Here is a 25,398-nt window from a genome sequence, read left to right on the forward strand (position 1 = left end):
TAGTGGTGCTTGGACAACTGTGTCCTGGGTGCCAGGGAGAAGTGCTGTAATGCCAGATCTGATTGAGTTTGAAGGTGTATAAAGGTATCAAAGCTACTTGGCAGCAGAGGGCTCCAAGGCTACAGCCTACATGTGAAGCAAGCCAAAGCAATCTTTCTGCCATGTCCCTTCTGTCACTGGGTGCACTGGGTCTGCTTGGAACGTAGTTAACGTTCTGCAAAGCAGCCCATATGGTGCTGTGTTTTTTGGATTTGTGGCTAAAGCAGTGTTGATAACACACAAATGCTCTAGCTGTTAGCTGAATAGTGCTTGCACAGCATCAAGGCTTTTTTTCCATGCTCTGCTGTTTCTTAAGCCCAAGTGAGTAGGCATGGGGTAGGCTAGAAGCTGGGAGGCAGCACAGCTGGGACAGCTGACCCAAATTGGCCAAAGGGATATTCCATGCTGTATGATGTCATGTTCAACAATAAACACTGGAGGATTTTGTCTTCCAGTGTGGCTGATGCTTAGAAACTGGCTGGGCATCAATCTGTTTGTGGTAGTGGGGTGGGTGAATTGCCTCTGCATCATTTGTGCTTTGGTTTTGTTCTTCCCTTTCCTTTACTCATCAAGCTATTTTTCTCTCTCCAGCCATGGGTTTTCTTGCTTTTGCTCTGCCTATTCTCTCCCCATGCTGCTAGGACAGGGTAGGGGGCCGTGAAGCTGTGTGGGTGCTTAGCTGCTGGCCAGGGTCAGTGCATCACACCAGGATATTACCTGTCTACAGATGCTGCCTGAGTGATTCAAGGCTGTGTCACATTCTTTCCAGGTGTACCTGCACTGCAGTGCCTCAGTGTGCCACCGATCTGTACAGGAGTCCTGCACCACCACTTGTCCTGCTAGAGCCAGTAAGTGTCGTAGCCTTCCTGTTCCACAAAGGGACAACAGTGGGGCTTCCTAGCCTCCACACTGGGGGCTAGGAGGACATGTAGGCTATGGACTAGTTCCCTCCAGCCATGGACAGCTTGATGAGGCATTTCCTGCTTCCTTCCACTGAGGAAGGGCCCTTGCCACTATCTCAAAAAGGCAGAGGTCTTTGTAGGCTCTTCATTTTGTGTTGACTCACATGGAAGGTTTTTCCTTCAGAGTTTTGTGTGTTAAGAAGCTGACCTGGAAAAACTCTAATATTCAAGGCTACACGTTATCTCACCTTCATGCTGTTCTGTAGGGGGTAAAAGGAGTGCTGAGCATCCTCTTCAGGACAGTGCCTCCCATGTCTCCAGCAAAGGCCCTGTGATTTTCCTCCAGGATGAGCTAAGATGGGCCACAACCAAGATGGCTTTGGTAAGCATGCCAGCCCAACATAGGCAGACTGGGAAAGGGGGCTGGTCTCAGTCTTTCCACCAGAAAGACTGAGACCCCAGCGCATCCCTGTGCCTTGCTGGGGGAGTGTTAACTGGGGCTTCTCTCTCCACACAGGAGCAGCTGTCCCTGCTGCTCTGCTGGGGTTTGCTGCTGCAGCAGCTGGGGCAGCTCTGTGCATGATGCTTGTGGCTGATGTGCTATGGCAAAGGAAGGTGTCTGTAAGGCATTAAATCAATGTGTTGCAATAAAGTGGATGTCAATCCCACTTGGTCTGTGCAACTCTTTCTCCCTGGCCCAGAGCACATGGGGCTGTACTGGAGTGTGTCTTGGGGACCCCGGCTGTGAGGCTTTGTTTGCAAGACAAAAATTATCTTGATGTCTGTGAGAGACCTTACCAAATGCTATTTTTCTGCTTTAATCTTACTTTCTGGCTATTATTCTGCTCTGGGATTAGTGTTAACTGTCTGCTGCTGTCAAGAGGGAGTCCTTGTCTTGGCCTGGGCTGCTGGGAAGCTGCAGACAGAGGTGATGCTGGGTGGTGTCTACATTTGTGTCAGTGGCGAAGATGCCCTCCATGGGCATGGGTTTTGTTTTCTCTGGTGTTTCTCCCTGTTCAGCTCAAATTATTATGTTCTCACGCCATCATTTCTAGTCCCTTCAGTAGCAGCTCTCCCCGTTCCCACATCTGGCCAGGGGCATCTCCCAAATGCTAATACTCAGTTCTGATTTTCTTCATTTTTTTAAATCTCTCTGCAGGAGACAACATCTTTCCCACCATTTTACAACAAAACTGTAAATTCAGTAAGTACACTGTGGAGGATGAAGATCAACTGACTGCTCACTGTCATGTTACCCATAGGAGCTGGGGGGTGTGACTGGAAAAGCAATTGCTGCTTTTATGGCTGGGTGCTGATGGGGATCTTCTCTGACAGACTGTCCTAATGCTGCTGATGTTACCTTGTAGCAATAAGGACAGGTAGGATGGCTAAAGTACTCAGATCCCCACATTTGTGCCTGTTTTCATATTTATTTAGCAATGAGCAAATCCAACAAGAGGCAAGTTTGCTAAGCCTGTGATGCAGATGCATTTTCCTCCCGCTCCTTACACCAAAAGGCATGTGAATGTCATTTCAGATTTCATTTCTGCTCTTTTCTGGTTCTAGACTTCTGCGCATACATCAGGAAGCAAAACTATCCAGGCAGATCATTTTTCTGGGGTAAGAGTTTGTTTCATTATTTAATCTGTCTGTTTACGTGGAACGTTCTCCCTCAGAAATAAAATCTCTGCTTCCCCTGTCCATCTCAGTGTGCAGTACAGCTGGGTCAGACACCACTGCTTTTGATCCAGGGCTGCAGTTTTGTTCCTCGCATTGGATTTTCTTGCTTTTGTATGGTAGCCTCTTGCTCAGCTTCTAAGCACAGTTAAAAGATCACACTGCATGCGTTTGACTTGATTGTCTTTCTTTGTGAGGTAGTATGAGCCCTGGGTGCTTGGAGTAGCCACAGGGATACCAAGCTTCCTGGCCTTGGTCCTTGCAGTCATCTTGGCAGTGGTCTGTATTCTCCAGAGGAAGAACTACAGCTGGAATCAGGTGACTACCTCCCATCTCCTGGGTTCCTAGCCACTTCCAAACCTAGACTTCCACGTCAGAAACTTGATTCAACACCCTCTGAAGTTCTTGGGAAGTTCAGCATCACATCCCTAGCAACTCAGTCTGTCTGTACTCTGTCTCTCAAAGGCTGGACCTCAACTTAGGAGTTGCAGGTTCATAAAGAGAAAAGAGAAATTCATATGAAAATACTGAAGGGTCACCTCCAAGTGATCTGTTAACTAGCAGAGAATGAAAAAAATACTATCACCCCTGTTCTTCAGGGGATTTCTCTGTCATTTTCCACAGGAAATCATTCATTTAGGGATCCTCTCACTCCAAAATGGTGTTACTTAGCTCCTGAAATGCTCCAGGGTGTTTCATAATATGTATAACTTGGTCACCTTTTATTTCCTGTTTTCCGGCCCATGGAGTGGGGCAGTCTTTGTACCTTGCCTACCTCCTCACTGCTGGAGTAGAGTCAAGGGTTTCTGTAGGTATGTCCTTCCTCTGGGGCAAAAGAAGCACCCACATCACCAGAGAGGTGGTCAACCTGCCCATGGAGGAAGAAAGCCGTGAAGCACTCTCGCAGCCCAACATTAACAATTCTACCTAGAATGTCCCTTTCCTTCCCCTGCCACTTTGCTGATGTTTTTAACCAGCTTCTAGTACTTGGATGGATCTTTGTTTCCTTACTGCAGAAAGAAAGGTATAACAGTACTACGGGACATGATTTCCCTGTAGTTATTGTTGGTTAACATAATATATATTTTTTTTTTATTTTTTTATTTTTTAATTTTCTTTTTCCTCAGTGTAAATGTGAAAGCCAGGGTTTTCTTTTGTTTATAAAGACCAGACAGATTTTGGATGTTCTAGTAAAGGCAACATTCAGGCACTGGGGTTTTGCCTCTGCAAGGTCATTCTCATGAGCAAGCGTCAAGTGGAGCCTGAAATTGCTCCAAATGAGTGTTTTGGTATCTAGCTTAGAATATGTTGTATAGTATCACCAATATTATTCCTTGTGTACTAATTTATCCCCTGAGTATGTCCCAAGTCCTGGAGCTGTTTAGTAACAGAATATTTTATCACTCCCCTGTGCTTCTTATGCAGTTGTTTGTGAATTGTAGCTAGATGTTGTTTGTCACTGTTTTGTTCATTGCTTCAGACCAATCAACATCACGATGGACAGGAAGAACATGAATACGAATCATCCACTCCCAGACCTCCAGATGTAAGTCATCTTTTAAGTGATCCTCAACACAGCACACATGCTGCTGAGTTCCGGAGTGCAGAACTGGCTTTAATGGTAGCGCTGTAGACTAATAGAGAGCTCATGGTAAGCGCTTTCCCCATGCTTGCCTGAGGCTCCTACATGACTGCTGTTTCTGGTTGCATGTCTGTCCATTTGATGCAATCCCACATGAGAGGCCAGCAGTGATTTGCCGTTGTTTTAGAGTACACAGGCACTAGAGCTGTGTTTTGCACGGGCAAAAATGAGATGAGAAGGAGGGATGAACCTGAGGTGTAAGAAAATATGACATTTTCTTCAAAGTACTGCTGAATATTTCCAAAGAGATGCAGGAATTCTTGCATACTGTATTCTCTGCAGTACTTACAAGATCTAGGAGTACCTTGTGACAACCATTACAGAAATTATATTTTGCCTCTAGGACTTTTATATGACCATGATGCGGGGGACAACAGATATCTATGTAAATGAAGCTCAAGACAAACACCACAAACCAGACATTCAAACTCAAGCGAAGCCCATGAGGACAAAGAAGCCCAGAAAAGAGCCATCTGTGGTGGAATCAATTTATGAAAACCATTCGCCTTATCACTGAAAGAGAAGCACCAAATAGTAGCTGGGACCAGAAATAACAGACACAATCCTTTTCCTGGACACCTGTGGTCACACGGTTGCAGCTTATGAACAAGAAAGTTTTCTCTTTGTGCATACATGAAATTCTACAGAGGACAGGACAAAGAGACTTTGGATGGGGGAAAAACCTTGTTTGCAGTGATGCCTCTGAGATGCAGAAATGAAATGAGATTCCCCTGGAGTACCCAGTCTCTCTGGGAGAGATGATTTTGCTGTCCTCCTAAATTTAAGTTAATTCCTTTTAATAAATCCTTGCAGTGATCCTGATAGCAAAAAAGAGCAGCCAGAGAGTTGGTTGGAGTCCCCATCACTCAGGTGTCCAACCGTCTTGCAGCAGCCTGCAAAGACAGGGGTGCATTCATATTTTCATTTGGCAGAAGGACTCCAGACCATAAATGAGATGAAATTATATGCCCAAGAAAACTGGAAGGAGAATGCAATTCCAACTGCAGAACTTAGCCCCTGTGATGGCAACTTCCCTTCATTCTCAGCTGTTCCTTTTCTGCAACGTCATCTCACACTGTTCTTCCCTCTGCACCTTGGCATTTCAGCTGGGAGGTGAGGTGGGAGTGTGATTCAGGCAGGAGACACTGTCCAGAGAAAGGATCTCCTCAGCAGTCCCATCTGGATTCATGTGGGGGTGCTGAACAGCCACAGTGACAGGTGGTGCAGTGCTGGCAAATGCCTCAGGGAGAGCAGAAGGCCTGGAGGAGATGGTGGGAGGAGAAAAGAGAGGAGCCATAGGGAAGATGCTCCCAGCTTGTGAAAATGCTGGGCGAGAGAGTGCCTGAGAAATGAGAGGAGCCCCTAGGAGCAGCCAGAGGTCACAGCAAAGGAATGAAGGCAGCCAGAGCTTCAGCCTCTGAACTGTGGCAGGGAGCACTCTCCTCCAGGAGGGATGCTGCAGTCATCCTCTGTCTGGCTGTGGGCAGGGGATTGGCAGCCCCAAGAACAGCAGACAGTGCTGCTGACAGCCCCCAGGCTGTGGGACCCCCTTCCCCTTCCACACCATGAGCCTTCCTGATGGGTGATGTGCTGCAGCTGGCCGCAGGCTCCTTGAAGGCAGCAGCAGTGGGTCCAGTGACAGAAGCAGGAAGGACCGTGGTCCCTGGAGAGACAGCCCTTCCCACAGGGCTCTGACCACAGGCGCTGCAGACCTAGTCTGCAGTGGAGCAGCAGATGAGGGTGCTGCCCCAACTCGGAGAAAATAACAGCTCAAATCCTCATCAGCAGATTTATCTTTATTGGGTCATTAATGTACACACAAGCAGTGCTACCTCTCTACAAAGCATGCTGCTCTTGGTGGGACATATGCTGCAGGAGAAGCAGGTTGTGGGCAGCCATGGGAGCTGAGTTTATGAGAAAATCAGCTGTTTGATGTAGCCGCTGTGTTCAGTGAGCCCATGGACAGAGTGTCAGTGCAACAGGCTGCACTGTCACCCAGCGCCTCCCTGCAATGTGGTGGAGCAGTTCTGGGAGGCTTTGAAATGTGTCTAGTCTGTGCACATATCTGTCTTTGGGCTGTCTTCTTGGGGGCCTTGGATAGGTGTGCCGATGCTTTTGGTCTTGGTTTTAGTAAGGGGGATGTAAAGGAGCAGCCAGGCTCAGGACTCTGTGGAGAGAGGTTTTGTGCTTTTCAGCGGGGGAAAGCACAGAGCTGGAAGGCGGGAGGTACGTTTAATGTCCCACTCAGTGTCGGGGTTATATCAAGCTCCTGGGGGTCAACAACAGACTTCAAGGTAAAGTTCTGCAAGATGGTAGTCATGAACAAGAATATCTCCATGCGTGCCAGGCCCTCTCCAGGGCATATTCGCTTTCCTGGAAGTGAAAACAGCAAACAGGGTTCAACAGCTGCTGCAGAATAGACCAGAGTTTGTACTAAGCAGATGAGTTGCGCAGCTTTATTTCCCAGATGCAGCTGCAGCAGTGAGATGACTATCAGGACTGCTAAGGACATTTGCAAGAGAAGAGTTTGTTGAAGAAAGACACTTGGCAGTTTAGTTGGGTGTGTGAATGAAGAACAAGAGTAGAAGTGGTAAATGTGGAGAGGGCATCACAGGAGGCAATATGAGAGAAAGCAAGGTGACATAAAGCATGGTAGAGAAAGAGGAGGGTTGGGACTATTGGTAGGTACATGGTTACATGTAGCCTGAAAGGTACTTAACAGGTGCTGTGGGAAAGTGGAGCAGAAAAACAGATTGGTTAAGGATGACTTTGGTAGTTGTATAGGAAGGTGACAGAAATTTTAGAATATGTCAGTGGGTCCTATTCACATAATTACATCGGCAGCTCCTAGTGGGTTTGAGAAGCCACCAGGCCCAAAGGAGATGTGAGATGCAGCTGTGGAAGGGAGCAGCAGGGAGCAGTTATCCAGACAGCAGTGACCCCGAAGGAAGCACTAGTGGGACCACACTTGGAAGAAGGCATGTGTGTTATAGGGAAAGGGAGGGTGATACCCAGAGGAGGGGGACGACAAAGAGAGGAAGAGAGACAAAACCTCTGCTTTACCTGCTGAGAAGGGCATAAAGAATTCACTCTTCCTAAAGGTGCCATTCTCATTCAAGAAATGTCCAGGATTGAACTCACTTGGGTTTGGAAACTCTTTACTGTCATGGAGGACAGAAGTGAGGCTGGGAAAGACTGTGGTGCCCTGAGGTAGCACAAGGAGAAGAGCAGAACATGAAGGTGAGTTAGATCACTTCATCTGATGCTTGCCAAGTTTAGACTGAGCTTCCCAGCAGAGCCCTGCCAGTGCCTGTGGTTTCCCTTTGGGCACTCTTCCTTCAGGGAGGCAGCTTTAGGGAGACCCTGCAAGATGTCACAGCAGGGACAGTTGTTGGCTGCTCTTCCTCAATGCTCCCTCTCACTTGCAGACCATTTATCCTCACATTGCTCTGGTCATCTGGGGGACACCTCACCTAATTCTTCCTCTTTTTTCATGTTTTGCAATAATGAACTTGCAGATGCACCATGTTCCTTCCTTTCTGTGAGCTCCAAAAATCAAAAGAAAGCTTGTGGAAATGAAGCAATTTTCCCCTCTCCTGCCAAATTTTTCCTGTGACAATGCTCTCCCTTCCCTCTTCCTGACTAGCCATTGGTGGGGAGGTGGGATAAATAATCCAGCAGTGATGACACGAGAGCCCTCTGCTGGAAGCTGAGCAGTTCCCTGTACCCGCATTTTCATTTTACTCAGATGGATGAAAATTAAAATGCCAACAACTGTTGTGTTGCTGCTCCCCATCATCAACCAGAAGAGCAATGAGCATTGCTGCAGTGGGCCAGGCCAGGCCATAGGTTGCTTATCAGTGGCCAACAGTGACTGCCTCAAGACATGTGTGCTGGCTTTTGTGTGACAAGTCACTGTTTGTTTGTTTTTTTTGTGAACCCACAGTGTTTCTGCAGATAGGTAAAGCTGCAGAGCCAGCGAGCAAAGGTGTCGTCCGAAGCTACTGTTCTGGTCTTGGTCCATGGTGTGGCAACACGGGATTGTGAGTTACAAGAGCATGAGGTCAGGCCACAGCATTTCTAGCTTCTGGCTGGTAACTGACAGCCTAAGAGCAAATGTGCTGCCACCTTGTTGTTGAAGTTGAGAAAGCTTGCCCACTAACCTTGGGAATGACATACTCTCTGAAGTGGGTGTCTTTGGTCACAGTGTGAGGGAGACTCAAGGGGAGGAGGGCGATGAAGCGCTGGATTTCATGGAGCACTGCATCTGTGTAGGGCATCTGGGACCGGTCAGCCACACAAGGTCTTCGTGATCGTCCCACTACCTGGTCAATCTCTTCTTGAACTTTCTCTGTTATGGGAGGCACAAACCATAAAATGGATAAATAAAACCTACCTAAAGAGGTTTCCATAAGCTGTCCACAAATTGCAGGTCACAGAAGACAGGAGCATTGATGTTGCTTTTGGTGTTGCCTAGAACACAGCTCCACTGTGGCCCATGCAAAGAATTTCCTCCTAGTGACTTGGCTAAATAGGAGTACTGGGAGACGAAGATGTGGACACAGTCAAGTCCGTGGCTGTGAGGGGAGTGCAGCTGATGGTGACACCAGTGAAGCTGAGGGATCTCTAATGGCCACCCAGGGGAATGAATGTGCAAGGACGTTGCCCATTTGGGTAAAATATGAGAGAAAGAGGAGAAAAGCTGGGAGAAGGATGTGGTGTTAGACACGTGCCCAGCCCAGGAGAATAGCTAGAGAGGAAGAGGTCACAGACTAGTACCTTGTATCTTTGGGTATTTGAGAAGAAGCAGAAGTCCATATCTTATGGTGGTGCTAGTTGTCTCAGATCCGGCAATGAACAAGTCAAAGGTGCTGGTTATCAGGTTCTCCATGTGGAAACTGGAGTTGGGATTCTTTTTCTCCTAGGGAAAAGGCTGGGCTGTTTCTCTGGCTGAGCTGTGAAAAGTGGCCCTTACTTGTGTCATTCCAGGCCTTCTTTTTCACCTAGAGCTATTGCATTTCTCTGCTAAGGTGCAGCAGTGATCTGGGACATCGCAATGTTGTCTTTGTGCAGTAAGCTCAACCCCAGAGCAACCCTCTTTCAAGCTGTGCGCTGCACTAGCTGCCTGTTTGCCCTTGCTGTGCCAGCTGCTTTCCATTGAAAGAACAGCAAGGCCAGAATGCAAATGTCCCTGCGTTTCGCTGAGATCAGGTAAAGGTCTTGCTGTCCAAGCAGCTGCAAGTAGTGGCTAGTGAGCATTCAGACCCAGAGCTACAAGCTCTAGCATAGGCAATATCTGGGGTATTGTTGGTGTCCTCCCATAGCACAGCCCACCTGAATGGGAAGGGGTCATCCCAATGTCTGTGTGACTTAGGAGAGGGGAGTGGCTCAACCTAGGTGTGTTTGGGAATGAGCTGGGGCCGTAAGCTGTCCTCTTACCTTCTGCATTTTGCAGAGGAAGCAGTCAATGTAATCCTGAGGGGAGCTAGGATCTAGGGAGCCTTTGTGCATCTTCATCTCTTCTGACACAAAGGCTTTTAGAGCATCGATTTCTGCAAACACTCTGTTGTGTGGGCCAGGCAAGTAATCCAGGATCTTTGAGAACATCTGGTAGAGCTGGAAGGAAAGAAACAGGAAGGTCCATAGCATGACTATTGCCCTATCCTTTGATATTAGCAAAAGTCCTAGGAAGGCCACAACCCTCTCAACTGAGCCAAGCAGAAGGGCTATGAGGCTGGGCAGTCTGACAGGGCTCTAGTGGCTTGCTTAGTAGTAGCAGGAACCTTAGAGGTGGAGAAGAAGGGTGGTCAGTGCTAGGGGGAAGTTGCACTTAGCTGGCAAAGCCAGCTCTGCTGGTGAGGGTTCTTCTTGCTCTTGAATGAATTCCTGTGCAGTAGAGCATTAACAGGCTCCTACTTAAAAGGCTGAAATGGGACTTATTTGGGAGGGAGGCCTCAGGCTCCCCTGAGAGAATGATGTTGCAGTGAAATATCTACTGGATGTACCTGTCCCCAGAAGGAGTTCATCAGATTCACGATGTTGTTCATGTTCTTCATCAGAGACAGGAACTTCTTGTCTTTACAGTTATATCGTTTCCCAAAGACAATGGAGCATATGACATTGGAGACAGCACAGCTCAGCATGAAGACTGGATCAAAAGGTGTTCCTGTGATTTCAAAAAAGTTACAAACCATAAAAAAAACTCCAAACTATGACTAGTGGGAGTAACCTGAGCTCTGGTTGATAGTGGAAGTATCAGATGATGGTGTCTGAGTGACACAGAAGGGTCCTCCAAAAAGAACAGTATTTGATCACGGAATTATTTAGTACTTTGTAATGAGTGGTAGCTAGTGCATGGACCAAACGAACGGAAACTTCACTTCTGTGCTAAAAACATGGGCTCCCTTGATACAGTCCTCCTTTTGCAAACATAAGCTATATTAGAAATGGACCATACCCTTTGTTTTGCTGATCTCTTCCAGCAAGTGTTCTGTTTCCTCCTGGATCCTTTCTTCAATGCTCCTCTTTCCCATTCCGAAGTTGCGCAGAGTGCTGAGAGCAAACCGCCGGACTTGTAACCAGCTCTCATTGCTGCTGAAGATAATCCCTGCAGCGGAAGAAGGAGGAGGGGAGACCTGGCTTGGGTGTGCTGGGTATGAGGTGAACAGAGGCTCACAGTGAAGGCTGTGCCTGAGAGAGCACGTACATAGTAGTGTCATAGACTACTATGGTTCAGAGGCAATCTCTGGAGGTCCTGTAGTCCAATTGCCTGCTTTTGTCCTTCTCCACCACATACCCGACCTCTTTGTGAACAATTAATCACCCATATCTGCACATAATTTCCCTTGCTGTAGCTGGTGGCTGTTGCCACTTGCCCTTTCACTGTCCGTCACTGAGATCAATTCAGCTCTACAGCGTGTTTCAAAAAGATGGATCCAATTTCAAAGGAGTACATTTCATGCTGGCAACATTTTGCAATTACACAAACATTTACAAATGGTTTGAGTTATCAAGCAGTAATCATTTGAAACTATACCTCACCCTTTCCAGTGATAAAAGTTTAATTCCTGGGCAGTTTGAGATTGCAGAGATATAGTCATTTCAGATTGGGTCCATCTTTTGCAAACACTGTGTATACTGCTTTGAAATTTGGTTCATCTTTTGGAAACACCCTGTACTTATCCGCTACCCTGTTTGGGTGGCAGAAGCCAGCAATGACAGCCCACTCTGCCTTCCCTTCTCCACGTGGGGCCCACCCACTCCCTGCAGTCTTCCCTCAGTACAGTCCAGCTCTAATCTACCAAACACATCCTCAAGCCTACCCTTCTCATAAGGAGCTCGGTCAGCAAACATACCTAATCCATTGTTAGCCCTTTCTCCTATTGCCATATGTCCTCTGGCAGCAAACTCATCCGCGCGATCAATCAAGGCTTCTTTCACCAGGTCAGATCTGTGCAGCACCACCACTGGGTCAGAGCCCAGGTGCACTGTGAACACTGGTCCATACTCTTCACTGAGCTGTCAAAATGCAAGGGAGAACATGGAGCAGATAGGGAGGAGGATTTGAAAAATGGCCTTGCTGCTGCATCCCACTGCTGGCAGTGCAGCCTCACAAACCAGCAATGTCATTGCTGGACCGCTCTCCATCATCTTTGCCAAGTCTTGGGAAATGGGAGAGGTGCCTGAGGATTGGAGGAAAGCAAATGTCACTCCAGTCTTCAAAAAGGGCAAGAAGGAGGACCCAGGTAATTATAGACCGGTCAGCCTCACCTCTGTCCCTGGGAAAGTAATGGAACAGCTTATCCTTGGTGCCATCTCAAGGCATATCAAGGATAAGAGGGTTATTAGGGGCAGTCAGCATGGCTTTACCAAGAGTAAGTCATGCTTGACCAACCTCATAGCCTTTTACGAGAATGTAACAAGGTGGATAGACGATAGCAGAGTGGTGGATGTGGTCTACCTTGACTTCAGTAAAGCCTTTGACACAGTCTCCCACAGCATCCTCACAGCTAAGTTGAGGAGGTGTGGTCTGGACAATAGAGTAGTGAGGTGGGTTGCAAACTGGCTTAAGGAGAGAAGCCAGAGAGTGGTAGTCAATGGTGCGGAGTCTAGTTGGAGGCCAGTATCTAGTGGAGTGCCTCAGGGGTCAGTACTGGGGCCAATATTATTCAATATATTCATTAACGATTTAGATGAGGGAATAGAGTATAGTATCAGCAAGTTTGCTGATGACACGAAGCTGGGAGGAGTGGCTGACACACCAGAAGGCTGTGCTGCCATCCAGCGGGACCTGGACAGGCTGGAGAGTTGGGCGTGGAATAACCTAATGAAATTTAACAAGGGAAAGTGTAGAGTCCTGCATCTGGGCAGGAACAACCCCAGGTTCCAGTATAGGTTGTGAAATTACATATTACAGAGCAGTGTAGGGGAAAGGGACCTGGGGGTCCTGGTGGAAAACAGGATGACCATGAGCCAGCACTGTGCCCTTGTGGCCAGGAAGGCCAATGGCATCCTTGGGTGTATTACAAGGGTTACAAAGGTTAGTAGATCGAGAGAGATCCTCCTTCCCCTCTACTCCGCCCTGGTGAGACCACACCTGGAATATTGTGTCCAATTCTGGGCCCCTCAGTTCAAGAAGGACAGGGAACTGCTGGAGAGGGTCCAGCGTAGGGCAACGAAGATGATTAAGGGAGTGGAGCACCTCCCTTATGAAGAAAGGCTGAGGGAGCTGGGTCTCTTTAGTTTGGAGAAGAGGAGACTGAGGGGTGACCTTATTAATGTTTATAAATATATAAAGGGTGAGTGCCATGAGGATGGAGCCGGGCTCTTCTCGGTGGCAAACAATGGTAGGACAAGGGGTAATGGGATCAAGCTGGAACACAAGAGGTTCCACTTAAATTTGATAAGAAACAACTTCTCAGTGAGGGTGACAGAGCACTGGAACAGGCTGCCCAGGGAGGTTGTGGAGTCTCCTTCTCTGGAGACATTCAAAACCTGCCTGGACATGTTCCTGTGTGACCTCACCTAGGCGTTCCTGCTCCAGCAGGGGGAACGGACTAGATGATCTTTTGAGGTCCCTTCCAATCCCAAACATACTGTGATACTGTGATGTTGAGATTTGATTCTTTCGTGATAAATGTGGGTGTGGACAAGGTTCTCAGCTGTCAGGTCCTGTATAACAATGGCAACAGCAGTGAGGGGGAGCAGCTGAGATCCCCATGACTTTTCTGCTCCTCTGGGATTGCCACACATCAAGTTATGGCCACACCTTGTCCCCATACACAGGTTCCACGCATTTCTCACCCACAGAGGAAAGAGTGAAGAAAGTGGCCTTACCTTTTGGAGGGTTTTGGCCAAGTTCTTTGGTTTCACGTGCAGCACATTACCTAGGATGGGAATGGGAGCTGGTCCTGGAGGCATTTTCCCCTTTCCAGACCTCCATCTCCATGATGCAAAGGAGAGCAGGCAAGCAATGCAAACCAGGAGGACAACAGTGGCTGCTCCCAGGAGCATGCTTTGCTTCTGGAGCTCAGGAGGGAGGTACTCTAGCTGCTGGAGCCCATGTTTATATACCAAAGAGCTGTGTTAGCTCAACAGCAGGTTTTGGATCATGTGACTGAGTTAGTCATTGTTACTAGTCAATCATTTCTTAGACTGACGTGTTTTATGAAACTAGGACTTCTCTTGGTGTTAATCGGTCGTTGAAGACGTGCCTTATCTCGAACACCTGCAGAGGCCGACAGGGGTAAAGAAATGTATAATGTGGTCATAAAACTTGTTCTGTTTCACCTAGAGTTCATTATTAAAGAGATCATACTAGGGACACACTCTTCCACTGACGTGCTCCCAGAAATTCACTGTCATGAGCGCATCTTTCACGTATTTAAGTGCCATTTGATTTTCTGTTCTTTGGTATTGATTGTACAAGAGGAAAGCACAAAATATCAATCTAGCAAAAGCAGAAAGGTCTCCAGACATCACAATGGACAAGAAAGTACTTGCTGGGAGGGATGAGATAAAGACATAAGAGAAGAGGACTAGACCTTGGCACTCTGACCTCTTCAAGGTCTCCTAAAGGAGAGAAAGAGTGAGAGAAGCAGGTATTGAAGAGGGAAACCAAGAACTTGGGAGGGTCTCTGAAGAATGGCTTCCCAAGCTGAGACAGAGCTGCACTTGTGAGAGGCTGGGTCTAGGTTAGTACAACCTGACAACTAGTCCTTGCACTTGCAATGACCAAAGAAACCCACCCAACTGACTGCTAGAGGCTGGCATGTACATGTTCCTGTTTTGTTGATGTCTGAGTCCCACATGATAAATGGTTCTTCTGGAAGGGCCAGAGGTGCTCTGGGACACTGCAGACCATGTCTGATGTTGTGAGGTCTTTAAAAAAGGCTGGAGGCTTCCTGCCCAGAATTACTCCAAGGGCTGTGTACATGCAAGGTCCCAACAGCAGTGGCAATGGCTGGTAGAAAGGACCCTCAGGGCTGTGGTGCTGCCTGTGTTCAGCTTGCTCACCCTGGCCATATCTCTCTGTCTCACTTTCACAGGCAGACAGATCTCATCCAGCTGAGCAGAAGATGCTGCAAGGGTAGGGAACTAGTGAGGGGCCTGGGCGAACTAGGTACTTGGTTGGTGTGTTCTTGGTTTGCTGTGCAGCAGCGTGTTAATGCAAATTTCCCCTTTGCTCAGAGGTGTTAGTGAAGTCCTCCAGCCCTTGCAAGGGTTTCTGCAGCGTCTCTATGAGTTTTTAAGTGATCCTTGCCCTCTCGCATAGGTGCAATAATTTGCTAGTTGTTATTTTTTAATCTCATTTTATTTCTTAAATACCTACACTTGATACTTTGATAAAAAAAATAATTGCCAACAATAATGGGCAAGTTGCTGCTCTGCTGGCATAAACTCCTGAATCAGCTCAAATTTTGCCAGGGCAGTTCATGGAAGGTAAAGATGGTGAAAGTGGAGTTCATGGAAGTTTACAATGCTACATGAGGTCTCTATGCTGCCAGATTTCATGACCCTACTCTCTAAAGTTCCCTCATTTCTGAGGGCAGGGGATCACTTCTCAGCTCTGCCTCACAGTTTAGGACACAATATGGGCAAAAGACCTGGAACTAGGAATACTTTCAAGATTTCTTGTTTTTATCAGGATAAAATAATTATATTCCAAATATTTCCACCACCCTGGCAGACAGCTGGGGATTTACAAGGGAGTAAAACCCATAGTAGTCACTCAGAGCTTTACCTGTGGGAAGACACAGGCCTTTTCATCTCACAGTAGTGACCAAAGGTTTTTCTGAGTACTCGATTCTGTTTGCAGATGCTAAGAGCTGGTCTGGCCTCTCCATCCATGTGAAAGTCCAGGAAAGCAAGGCTGAAATCCCCTCCTCTCCAACTTCCCCAGGAACTTTGGGTTTAAGTTCATTGGAGGCAAATGTTAGGGATATTTAAAGAAAAGTCTACCAGTGTTGTAGCTTTGCCTCTCTTTTTTCTAAAATAAAGCACAATCTTGAAGCAAATCTGTCTCTGCACCTTCTCTTTTTGAACCCCGGTTCAGAAGGTGGCTCTGAGAAATGCCACTCCTGCGCACTGTGCAGCCAGCACCCCTCATCCCCGGGATGCTTGGTGTGGATATCCCTGCTGTCTGCACATGCTGTTCAGCTTCTGCAGAGGAATGTTTTGGCTGAGCCACTCTCCATGCACTGCCATTTTATACCAGGTACGCTGCAGACACACAGTATCTTCTGCAGAGAAGTTTCCCTCATGTACCTTTATCCTCTGCATGTTCTGTTTGTGGTGGTCTTGGGTGCTAGCTGAATCAGTTCTTACAGCCGGGTCATTGTAATGCATGATAACTATTGAAGGGATGAGGAAGAGATTTGCAAGGAAGAGACACCTGCCTATTTCCTCACAGACAGGCCGCTTTCCACTGCCTGTAACAACTTCTACCAAACAAAGCATTTCATTTCCATGAATTTCAGGCTCGTTTCACTTGCCTCCCATCTCCACATCATTCAACAGGTCTGTCAAGTGTGTGTGTAGAAACTAGGGAAGGGCATTTACCTGAAATTGTTCTCAGCATGAGTATTGCTTGGTGGATCTACAGCACTCCTAGTGCTGTTTCACATAGAGTTATTCTTCAAGTACCTGTAGACATTTTTCCTATCAGCATAAAAAAAGTATTGGTGGGTTAAAGTCTAATGAAGACCATAGTTCCAAAGCACTTTGTTTATTGTTACTGTTTACACAGCTATCAGCAGGTAACAGTCAAATGAAGCATTCAGCAGTCACACAGTAGCTGTGGGATTTGCTCAAGCTGTCTTAGCACATCTTCTACAAAGATGAAGCCTCCTTCTGCACCAAAGTCCCAACGTTTTCCCCGGGTGCCTCTCCATGCTGGCTGCCTGGTACCCAGGCAGGCACTGAGATGAGCACAGTTGGTTCAGGAGCACTGCTCAAACAGCAGCCACACAGGCAGCCTGTCAAGATCCATTTGCTTCAGTCTCTGCTGTGCAGAGCAGCTGAAAACATCTTTTACTTTGTGGAACAGCCATTGTGGTTGGTGCAGGAAATAAGCAGTGTGCAGGGCAGGCACAGTGATGTCCTCCACCCAGCTGGGATCATGGCACCCTGCACAGCTTGTGAAAGGAATACTGGCATGAGTTTTGTGAGCTTGGGATAGTGGGGCTGCATCTATCAGTTTATTAGCAGATGAAAAAGATTTATTAAGCCCTATAACTAATGATGATCAGATACAACAACAATATGCTCAGCTGCAAAATGTCAGAGGTCCTGATGGGTGGGATATTATTGAACCTACATTGTATCAGTGGTTGTGTGCAGCAGTTTTAACAGCATACGCTGAATGTGTTGAATTGGTGTTGTCCCTCAGAAACTTGTGTACAATGGAAGAGGGTATTAATATAGTGCTGCAGGTGGGAATGGCTTATGCATTGATTACAGGATCCAATCTGAACAGGATAGCAGTGATGAGAAGCATTGAAATGCAGCTTTTGAGACCTGCCTCACTGAAACCTGTAACTATACCAGCAGTGATAAATGCTACAGGTAATATAGGCACTGCAGCAAATGCCTTGAGGGAAACCCTTGAGGGCTGTAATTTTGGAAACCTTTGTTTGGGTGGTGCCTCAGGGATACAAAACATTTGCCACGAAATGTTAGTAGCTAATATAGCACTATGGTCAGGTACCGTTGCTGTTTGCTATTATATTGAGGATCTGTTGAATATGGCAGTGTCATAACAAGAAACTAAAGCAGCTGCTGAATTTCCGGAAGTGCTTTTATAGGACCAAGACTGGGCAATTAATCTGACTAAAACTCAGGGCCCTAGTGATACTGTACTATTTTTTAGGAATAGTTTGGGATGGACAGATTAGAGAAATACCAGATAAGCTACAGCAAACAGTCCAGCAGTTTTCTGTACCAGCAACAGGGCTGTAGTCCACAGCAAGGAGTGTTTAAGGAGTATCACGCCCTTTTAGGTGTGCAAAGCCTCTTGAGTTCCATAGTTTTCCATAGATTTTATGTGAAGGGCTATTTCCGTACTTATATATTGACACCCTGAGTCTGGCATTTGAAGCAGTGGGACCTTGAAAAGAACAAAAATACATCGTCACTCAGCTTCTTGCACTCATGCCATGTAAGGAGCAATTTGAGCAGCAGTAGGGTACATGGGGAAAAGCAGGCAGATCTCCTGGATGGGCCAGCGGTGGAAAGAACTCAGGGTGAGAAAAAAAGAGTTTGAAGACTCTCCTGGGGCTCTACAGTAAATTGCACAAGTGAGCTCCCCTCAGCTTAGTGATATGAATACACATCCCTCTCTTGACATAAGCTCAGCTCCTGCCCTGTGATTTTCTTCAAAGAGTGTGAGCAGACTGTGATGTATTCAGAGCCAGGTGAGGGCAATGGAAGGTGCTAAACTGCTGGGCTGGGTCCACCTGGACACTTCAGGAATTTCTGATCGCAGCTGGCTCCACAATTTAAAAGGGCCAGGCTAAGAGCAGCTGCTTTATGGTCCTTAGCAGAAGAGCAGGATGGGTGTTGCAGGGTGGTCTAGGGCTGCATATGGAGCTGTGCTCTTCTGGGGGTTTCTTGGTCCCCTTGCTCTGGTTGTGGGGGCTCAAGGGAGTGTTTTTTCTGATCCCACCCTTCTGGCTTGTAGCCAAGAAAGTCTGCAGCTCACCCTGCCTCCCAGCTGGGAGGGGAATGCTTCCTTTGTGCTGACTGCTTGGGGTAAGTGAGGATGGTGTCACAAGGATTTTTTTACTGCTGTATCTTTGCACGATGCAGAGGTATGCCTGGAATGAGGGAAAATGGGCAGGTTCTGGTGTGAAGTGTTGTTTAACAGCTTCCATGCATCGTGTGTAACCAGGGGGCTGTTCATATGACTCAGCAGTCAAGGGTTTTGGTGGAGTGCCGTGGGTGGGTCTAGATGGTCTTGGCTGCTGTGCTCCTCCTAATACCCCTTCTGACCCAGACCCTGATACTGACTAGGGCCTTGTTTACTGTAGAAAGGTGGGATTGTAGTGGAGCCTTATCTTTCACGTGGAATGCTGAAAACCCTGCTGCCACTTCCTCTTTCCTTAGACACTCAGGGGAAGGCACATGCTCTGTGGAATGACTCTGACTGTGGGCTCTGGGTGTCTGAGACTCCAGATGGCTCCAGGAAGGTATTGGTCTCCTATGCTGGCTGTTACGTCTTTGAATGGGTGAGTGACCTTAGGGGTTCTGCTGGGATGGTGGCCACCACTGCTCTGGCTGCCCTGACCGGTGTGGCTTTCCCCCAGGATGGCAGTTACCTCATGCTGGTTGGGCTTGAAGGAACAGATGCTGCTGGACAAAAGGTTCTTCATGAAGAGAGGCTGCTGAGGTGCCCTGTGGACCTTCCTGGTAAGACTCTGACAGCTCTTTCAGAAACCCTGTTTGTATTTTGTGGCCATGAGTGCCATTCCTTTCTGATGGCTGTTCCTAGTCAGTCTGGGGGATGGGAAAGGGGATTTACTGCTGTACAGAAGGCTGCTTAGAAAAGCATTTGGACATAGGAACCAACAACTTGTTTAGGAGTTGTGACTCCTTTGCAGGGTGATCAAGTGAATGTTCCTTGTGTCTCCTAGCCATATCGTGACTATGCTTGCCTGCAAGGTCAGGGATTGAGACAGAGTCTAGGTACAATGAATCTCTTAACTACCAGAGTTAATCCAGAACACTCTATCTTGGCACATTCTGTGCAGTCCAGTCTCCTGTACAAGGCTTCAGGGGGAGTCTGTTCCAGGGAAATGCAGGTCCCTTCTGAGTGGGCTTCCATGTCAGCACCAGGCCATGTGTTTGACCCTTACCTGAGTTTCATTTACCTTGATTTGTACACAGCAGGACACCTTCCACCTATGTCATCTGTGTCTTTGTTCCCCTGCTCTTGTGCTTTAGCTGCAAACTCCTGCTTTTTCTTCCAGCCCTGGATGCTCCAAGCAGTGGTGTCTGTTCTGTTCTCAGCCAAGACCGGCTGCCTTGTACCTCCTTGCCTATCAGCCAGGGAGACTGTGAAGCACGAGGCTGCTGCTATGACCCTAGGGACAGGGTGAAGCCTTGTTACTTTGGTAACACGGGTAAGTGTGAGCAACTGTCCTCCCCTCTTCCTTGAGGAGCTGCGCACTAGTACTCCTCATTTCCCTGGTGGAGCAGGATTAGTGTGTACCAGTCCTGCAGGTGGCTTAGGGCTATGTTTTTGGATTTCAAGAATACTCTGTCCCATTGAGGTGTATTGGAACAGACCTGGATGTATGGCCAGAACTAGTGTTGCTGCCAGAGCTGGTTGCACTTGTCTTGCTGTGCTTAGTACTTGCTTTGGGTGTTACAGGCAGGAGAACTTGCAGGATTTGCTGGCCTTGTCTTTGCTGTGATGTTTAAACCTCCTTACTATGTCTTTTCTCCCTGGGCTCAAGACTGATTACATCTTCTCCTCCAGTCACAGCTCATTGCACAGCAGATGGCCGGTTTTCCATTGCTGTCTCTCGGGATGTGACCCTGCCACCGCTTATCCTGAACTCTGTCCAGCTGGCCAGTGGACACAGTGCTGGCTGTGTCCCTGTCATGAAAAACAGCGCCTTTGTTGTGTACCAGTTTCCGCTCTCTGCTTGTGGCACCACTTTTCAGGTAAGAGCTGCAGCTGTCACTATGCTGGAATAGCAGAAGCTTGCAGACCTGGAACAACCTGAGATGGCTTTGGCTGTTTAGTGGGCACCATACAGACTTGCAGAGACCAAATGCTGTTCTCCAGCCTGGTGTTAATCCAGCTTGACTTTATTGCAGCAACAGTGCCTGGTCTGTCATTGCAGGTGACTGGAGACCAGGCCATATATGCAAATGAGTTGGTAGCATCCAGGGGTGTGAAGACTGGGAGCCTTGGCTCTGTCACTAGGGACAGCACTTTCAGGTAATACCCTGGGGCTGGTATTGCTGGGTTCCACTGCGTTTAGTGTCACCAGAGAAATTCTTGCTTGTGACAAGCTCTGAATTCACAACAGGGCACTGGAGTAGGCTAAGGACTGCTATGTCTCTCATTAGTAGGAACAAAGCTGGTGCTGATGAGTGACAGTCTGCCAGACTCAAATCTGAACTCTGAAGGGAATTCAAGTATTTATTAAGAGGGGGTGTTGGAGGGAAGGTTGAGAATGTGATGAATTAAAGCAGATATCACATTGCCATATGGAGAAAGGAAGTATCGGAGTGACTTTATCTGCTTGATTAGGGTTTTTCCTGTTCCACCAGGCTACATGTCCGCTGCAGCTACTCCATCACTGGGAGCTTCATTCCCTTGAGTGTTGAGGTCTTCACATTGCCACCACTCCCTGCTGTGTCCCAGCCAGGTCCCCTGTCCTTGGAGCTGCGTGTTGCCTCAGGTACGACAGGTTTGCATGACCTGCTCAAGGCTCTTGCTGCAAGGCTCTGGTCTCTGATGAGTAATAAGGGAGTATTGAAGGGTGAACCCAGCACTGCTGCTTCCTTGCCATAATGGGAACTCAATGACATGGCTATAAAGGATGCTCTCATGTTGCCTCGCTCTGTTTGTTCCTGCTTTAAAATGGCTCTCAAATATCTTCTGTCCCAGATGCAAGCTATACTTCCTACTATACTGACAGTGACTATCCTGTTGTGAAGACTCTGAGAGAGCCTGTGTATGCAGAAGTCAAGATCCTTCAGAGAACAGACCCAGACCTGGTTTTGGTCCTGCACCACTGCTGGGCCACACCAAGTTCCAATCCCCAGCAACAGCTGCAGTGGCCTGTTTTGGTGCATGGGTAAGTGACTTGTAAATAGCTGTGGGTCAGGGGAATGACTAGCATTTTGAAAAAAGTGAAAACTGCTGGTCTCTCCTTTTCAGGTGCCCTTATGCTGGGGACAATTATCAGGCAGAGCTGGTGCCTCTAAATCTTGGCTCAGGACTGCTGTTCCCCTCTCATTACCAGCGTTTCACTCTCTACACATTCACCTTTGTGGACTCCACTTCCCAAGAGATGCTCTCTGGACTGGTAAGATCATATCCTGATTGTCTAGCTTCCTGTTGAGGACAAGTGACATATAAGCAATAAGAACCACTTCATAGCTGTGAGACTCTTGGCCTTCTCAAGGGGGAGGGGGTCCAAAGACTAGGAAAATTCCTTACTGAAACAGTAGTAGAGAGGTTGGTGCATGAAACATTTTATTCTGAGACAAATGTGGTAGAGGTTAAGTTTCATCACTGGAGGAGTGTGACAGAAACTGAGACTACTGAAGAGGGTAGGTCTCCCTAAGCAAGTGCTAGCTTGCTGCCTAAGCTGTTCCGTTAACTAGCTTAGAGTGCATGCTCCAACTATTGTAATCAATAATCTCTAAGCTAAATTTGTTGGCCCAAGTGACTTGGAAATAGCTTTTGGTATGTGGGAAGCATCTGGGCTCTGAATCTCATGTAACTTAACTGCTCAGAAGCTTGTGAAGTTCACCATGCCTTATACTGTTTGCTCAGTGCTCCTGAGATCAATTAATGCTCAAAGCTGGTCCTAGCTGCACCTAGTAGTGGTGCTTGGACAACTGTGTCCTGGGTGCCAGGGAGAAGTGCTGTAATGCCAGATCTGATTGAGTTTGAAGGTGTATAAAGGTATCAAAGCTACTTGGCAGCAGAGGGCTCCAAGGCTACAGCCTACATGTGAAGCAAGCCAAAGCAATCTTTCTGCCATGTCCCTTCTGTCACTGGGTGCACTGGGTCTGCTTGGAACGTAGTTAACGTTCTGCAAAGCAGCCCATATGGTGCTGTGTTTTTTGGATTTGTGGCTAAAGCAGTGTTGATAACACACAAATGCTCTAGCTGTTAGCTGAATAGTGCTTGCACAGCATCAAGGCTTTTTTTCCATGCTCTGCTGTTTCTTAAGCCCAAGTGAGTAGGCATGGGGTAGGCTAGAAGCTGGGAGGCAGCACAGCTGGGACAGCTGACCCAAGTTGGCCAAAGGGATATTCCATGCTGTATGATGTCATGTTCAACAATAAACACTGGAGGATTTTGTCTTCCAGTGTGGCTGATGCTTGGAAACTGTCTGGGCATCAGTCTGTTTGTGGTAGTGGGGTGGGTGAATTGCCTCTGCATCATTTGTGCTTTGGTTTTGTTCTTCCCTTTCCTTCACTTATCAAGCTATTTTTCTCTCTCCAGCCATGGGTTTTCTTGCTTTTGCTCTGCCTATTCTCTCCCCATGCTGCTAGGACAGGGTAGGGGGCCGTGAAGCTGTGTGGGTGCTTAGCTGCTGGCCAGGGTCAGTGCATCACACCAGGATATTACCTGTCTACAGATGCTGCCTGAGTGATTCAAGGCTGTGTCACATTCTTTCCAGGTGTACCTGCACTGCAGTGCCTCAGTGTGCCACCGATCTGTACAGGAGTCCTGCACCACCACTTGTCCTGCTAGAGCCAGTAAGTGTCGTAGCCTTCCTGTTCCACAAAGGGACAACAGTGGGGCTTCCTAGCCTCCACACTGGGGGCTAGGAGGACATGTAGGCTATGGACTAGTTCCCTCCAGCCATGGACAGCTTGATGAGGCATTTCCTGCTTCCTTCCACTGAGGAAGGGCCCTTGCCACTATCTCAAAAAGGCAGAGGTCTTCGTAGGCTCTTCATTTTGTGTTGACTCACATGGAAGGTTTTTCCTTCAGAGTTTTGTGTGTTAAGAAGCTGACCTGGAAAAACTCTAACATTCAAGGCTACACGTTATCTCACCTTCATGCTGTTCTGTAGGGGGTAAAAGGAGTGCTGAGCATCCTCTTCAGGACAGTGCCTCCCATGTCTCCAGCAAAGGCCCTGTGATTTTCCTCCAGGATGAGCTAAGATGGGCCACAACCAAGGATGGCTTTGGTAAGCATGCCAGCCCAACATAGGCAGACTGGGAAAGGGGGCTGGTCTCAGTCTTTCCACCAGAAAGACTGAGACCCCAGCGCATCCCTGTGCCTTGCTGGGGGAGTGTTAACTGGGGCTTCTCTCTCCACACAGGAGCAGCTGTCCCTGCTGCTCTGCTGGGGTTTGCTGCTGCAGCAGCTGGGGCAGCTCTGTGCATGATGCTTGTGGCTGCTGTGCTATGGCAAAGGAAGGTGTCTGTAAGGCATTAAATCAATGTGTTGCAATAAAGTGGATGTCAAACCCACTTGGTCTGTGCAACTCTTTCTCCCTGGCCCAGAGCACATGGGGCTGTACTGGAGTGTGTCTTGGGGACCCCGGCTGTGAGGCTTTGTTTGCAAGACAAAAATTATCTTGATGTCTGTGAGAGACCTTTCCAAATGCTATTTTTCTGCTTTAATCTTACTTTCTGGCTATTATTCTGCTCTGGGATTAGTGTTAACTGTCTGCTGCTGTCAAGAGGGAGTCCTTGTCTTGGCCTGGGCTGCTGGGAAGCTGCAGACAGAGGTGATGCTGGGTGGTGTCTACATTTGTGTCAGTGGCGAAGATGCCCTTCAAAAGTACTTATCTGGCTCCTCTCAAGCACTGAGTTGAAGTACAGCAAAACTCATTAAAAGCAATTCCTGCAGCCTCTTCTCCTTTGGGCATGCAGAACTAGTATTTGACTGTGCAGAGGAGCTGGGAATTGCCCACTTGCTGCTGACCTCACTAGGTAAGTCAGGGCTGTGCTTGTGTGGCAGGACTTGGAGACAGGGATGCCAAAGCACTAACCACATGGGTTTTCCTGATGATGCTGTACCTGAGCCTACTTACCTACTTCTCTTGCTCTGGAAACAAAGGCCAAGTGTGATAAATTTTTTCCTCCTGGAGGATGAGAAAAGGGAAACTTCATTCCAACTGAAAATAAAATAAACAGTTCAAGGTAGTTTGAACTTCAGTAAAAAATTAACTTGATTTAAAGATTGATCTTATATGTTTATGTCAGAGCAAACAGCCAACAGTGAAATCCAGAACTCTGAAGACTCTTTAAAGCTAATTTGACACCACTGTTGGCATGACAGTGCCATGGATGTGCTTTTTTTTGGGATGAGAAATAAAACTTATGCTAAGCAGCAAGAGCAGTTCAGTGTGGTGTCGTTGGTCACAGCAGTTGAGCAGAATTGTTCTCATTTTCCTGAGATCCTGGGCAAAAACCTCTCCTGATGGTGGAGGGGGGAAAGGAGGGGCTGCCACCACCCTTCCTGCTCAGGCTGGGGCATCTCTGGTGCTTGCACTCATACTGAGATCCCCTTCTAGTTGATGGGCTAGTCCTTGAGCAAGGATGCTTTAGGGGAAGGAAATTTTTAATTTTTTTTTTTTTCATCCCCACAGGCTTGATTAGAAATTCCTCCTGTTAAAAAACAGGGGAGTAGCCTTAATCATAGTGCTCAGGGGCCTTCAAAGGGGAAGAGCAGCTTTTATATACATGGAAGCAGAGAACTGAACAGTATCTTGCTTGAGGTAGCAGATACTGTTCTGTTTAATTGGCTTCTGCTGATGCTGTGTGTAATTAAAGATGTTAACCACTGGTGGGAACTGCTTTTTAATTCTTCTTTTTTTTTTTTTTTTACTCCAATAAATTTCAGGAATCATCTTGATGTTTTTACTTTTCTAGCTGAACTGCTCTTCCTTGCTACTTTCAGGGTAGCTGGTGTTCTTATTCTCACCTGCT

General features: G+C 47.5%; 2 protein-coding genes across 2 annotated transcripts; one reads left to right on the forward strand and one right to left on the reverse strand.

The window, feature by feature from the left end:
• Nucleotides 1–6,310: 6,310 nt before the first annotated feature.
• On the reverse strand, nt 6,311–13,836 carry LOC102098038 (cytochrome P450 2C9-like). Its single transcript, XM_065068493.1, has 9 exons — nt 13,597–13,836; nt 11,616–11,778; nt 10,718–10,867; nt 10,266–10,426; nt 9,700–9,876; nt 9,040–9,181; nt 8,424–8,611; nt 7,324–7,465; nt 6,311–6,633 (listed from the first exon to the last, which is right to left on the reverse strand). Exons 1-9 carry the CDS (start codon nt 13,771–13,773, stop codon nt 6,452–6,454), a joined length of 1,482 nt encoding a protein of 493 aa, XP_064924565.1. The 5' UTR covers nt 13,774–13,836; the 3' UTR covers nt 6,311–6,451.
• Nucleotides 13,837–18,278: 4,442 nt separating this feature from the next.
• On the forward strand, nt 18,279–23,935 carry LOC102095495 (zona pellucida sperm-binding protein 4). Its single transcript, XM_005500125.4, has 12 exons — nt 18,279–18,510; nt 18,865–18,986; nt 19,065–19,167; nt 19,728–19,880; nt 20,240–20,427; nt 20,610–20,707; nt 21,043–21,173; nt 21,383–21,572; nt 21,656–21,803; nt 23,133–23,211; nt 23,532–23,648; nt 23,784–23,935. Exons 1-12 carry the CDS (start codon nt 18,312–18,314, stop codon nt 23,897–23,899), a joined length of 1,644 nt encoding a protein of 547 aa, XP_005500182.4. The 5' UTR covers nt 18,279–18,311; the 3' UTR covers nt 23,900–23,935.
• Nucleotides 23,936–25,398: the final 1,463 nt, after the last annotated feature.

This window comes from Columba livia, chromosome 6, assembly GCF_036013475.1.
Source record: "Columba livia isolate bColLiv1 breed racing homer chromosome 6, bColLiv1.pat.W.v2, whole genome shotgun sequence".
NCBI classification, from domain to species: Eukaryota; Metazoa; Chordata; class Aves; order Columbiformes; family Columbidae; genus Columba; species Columba livia.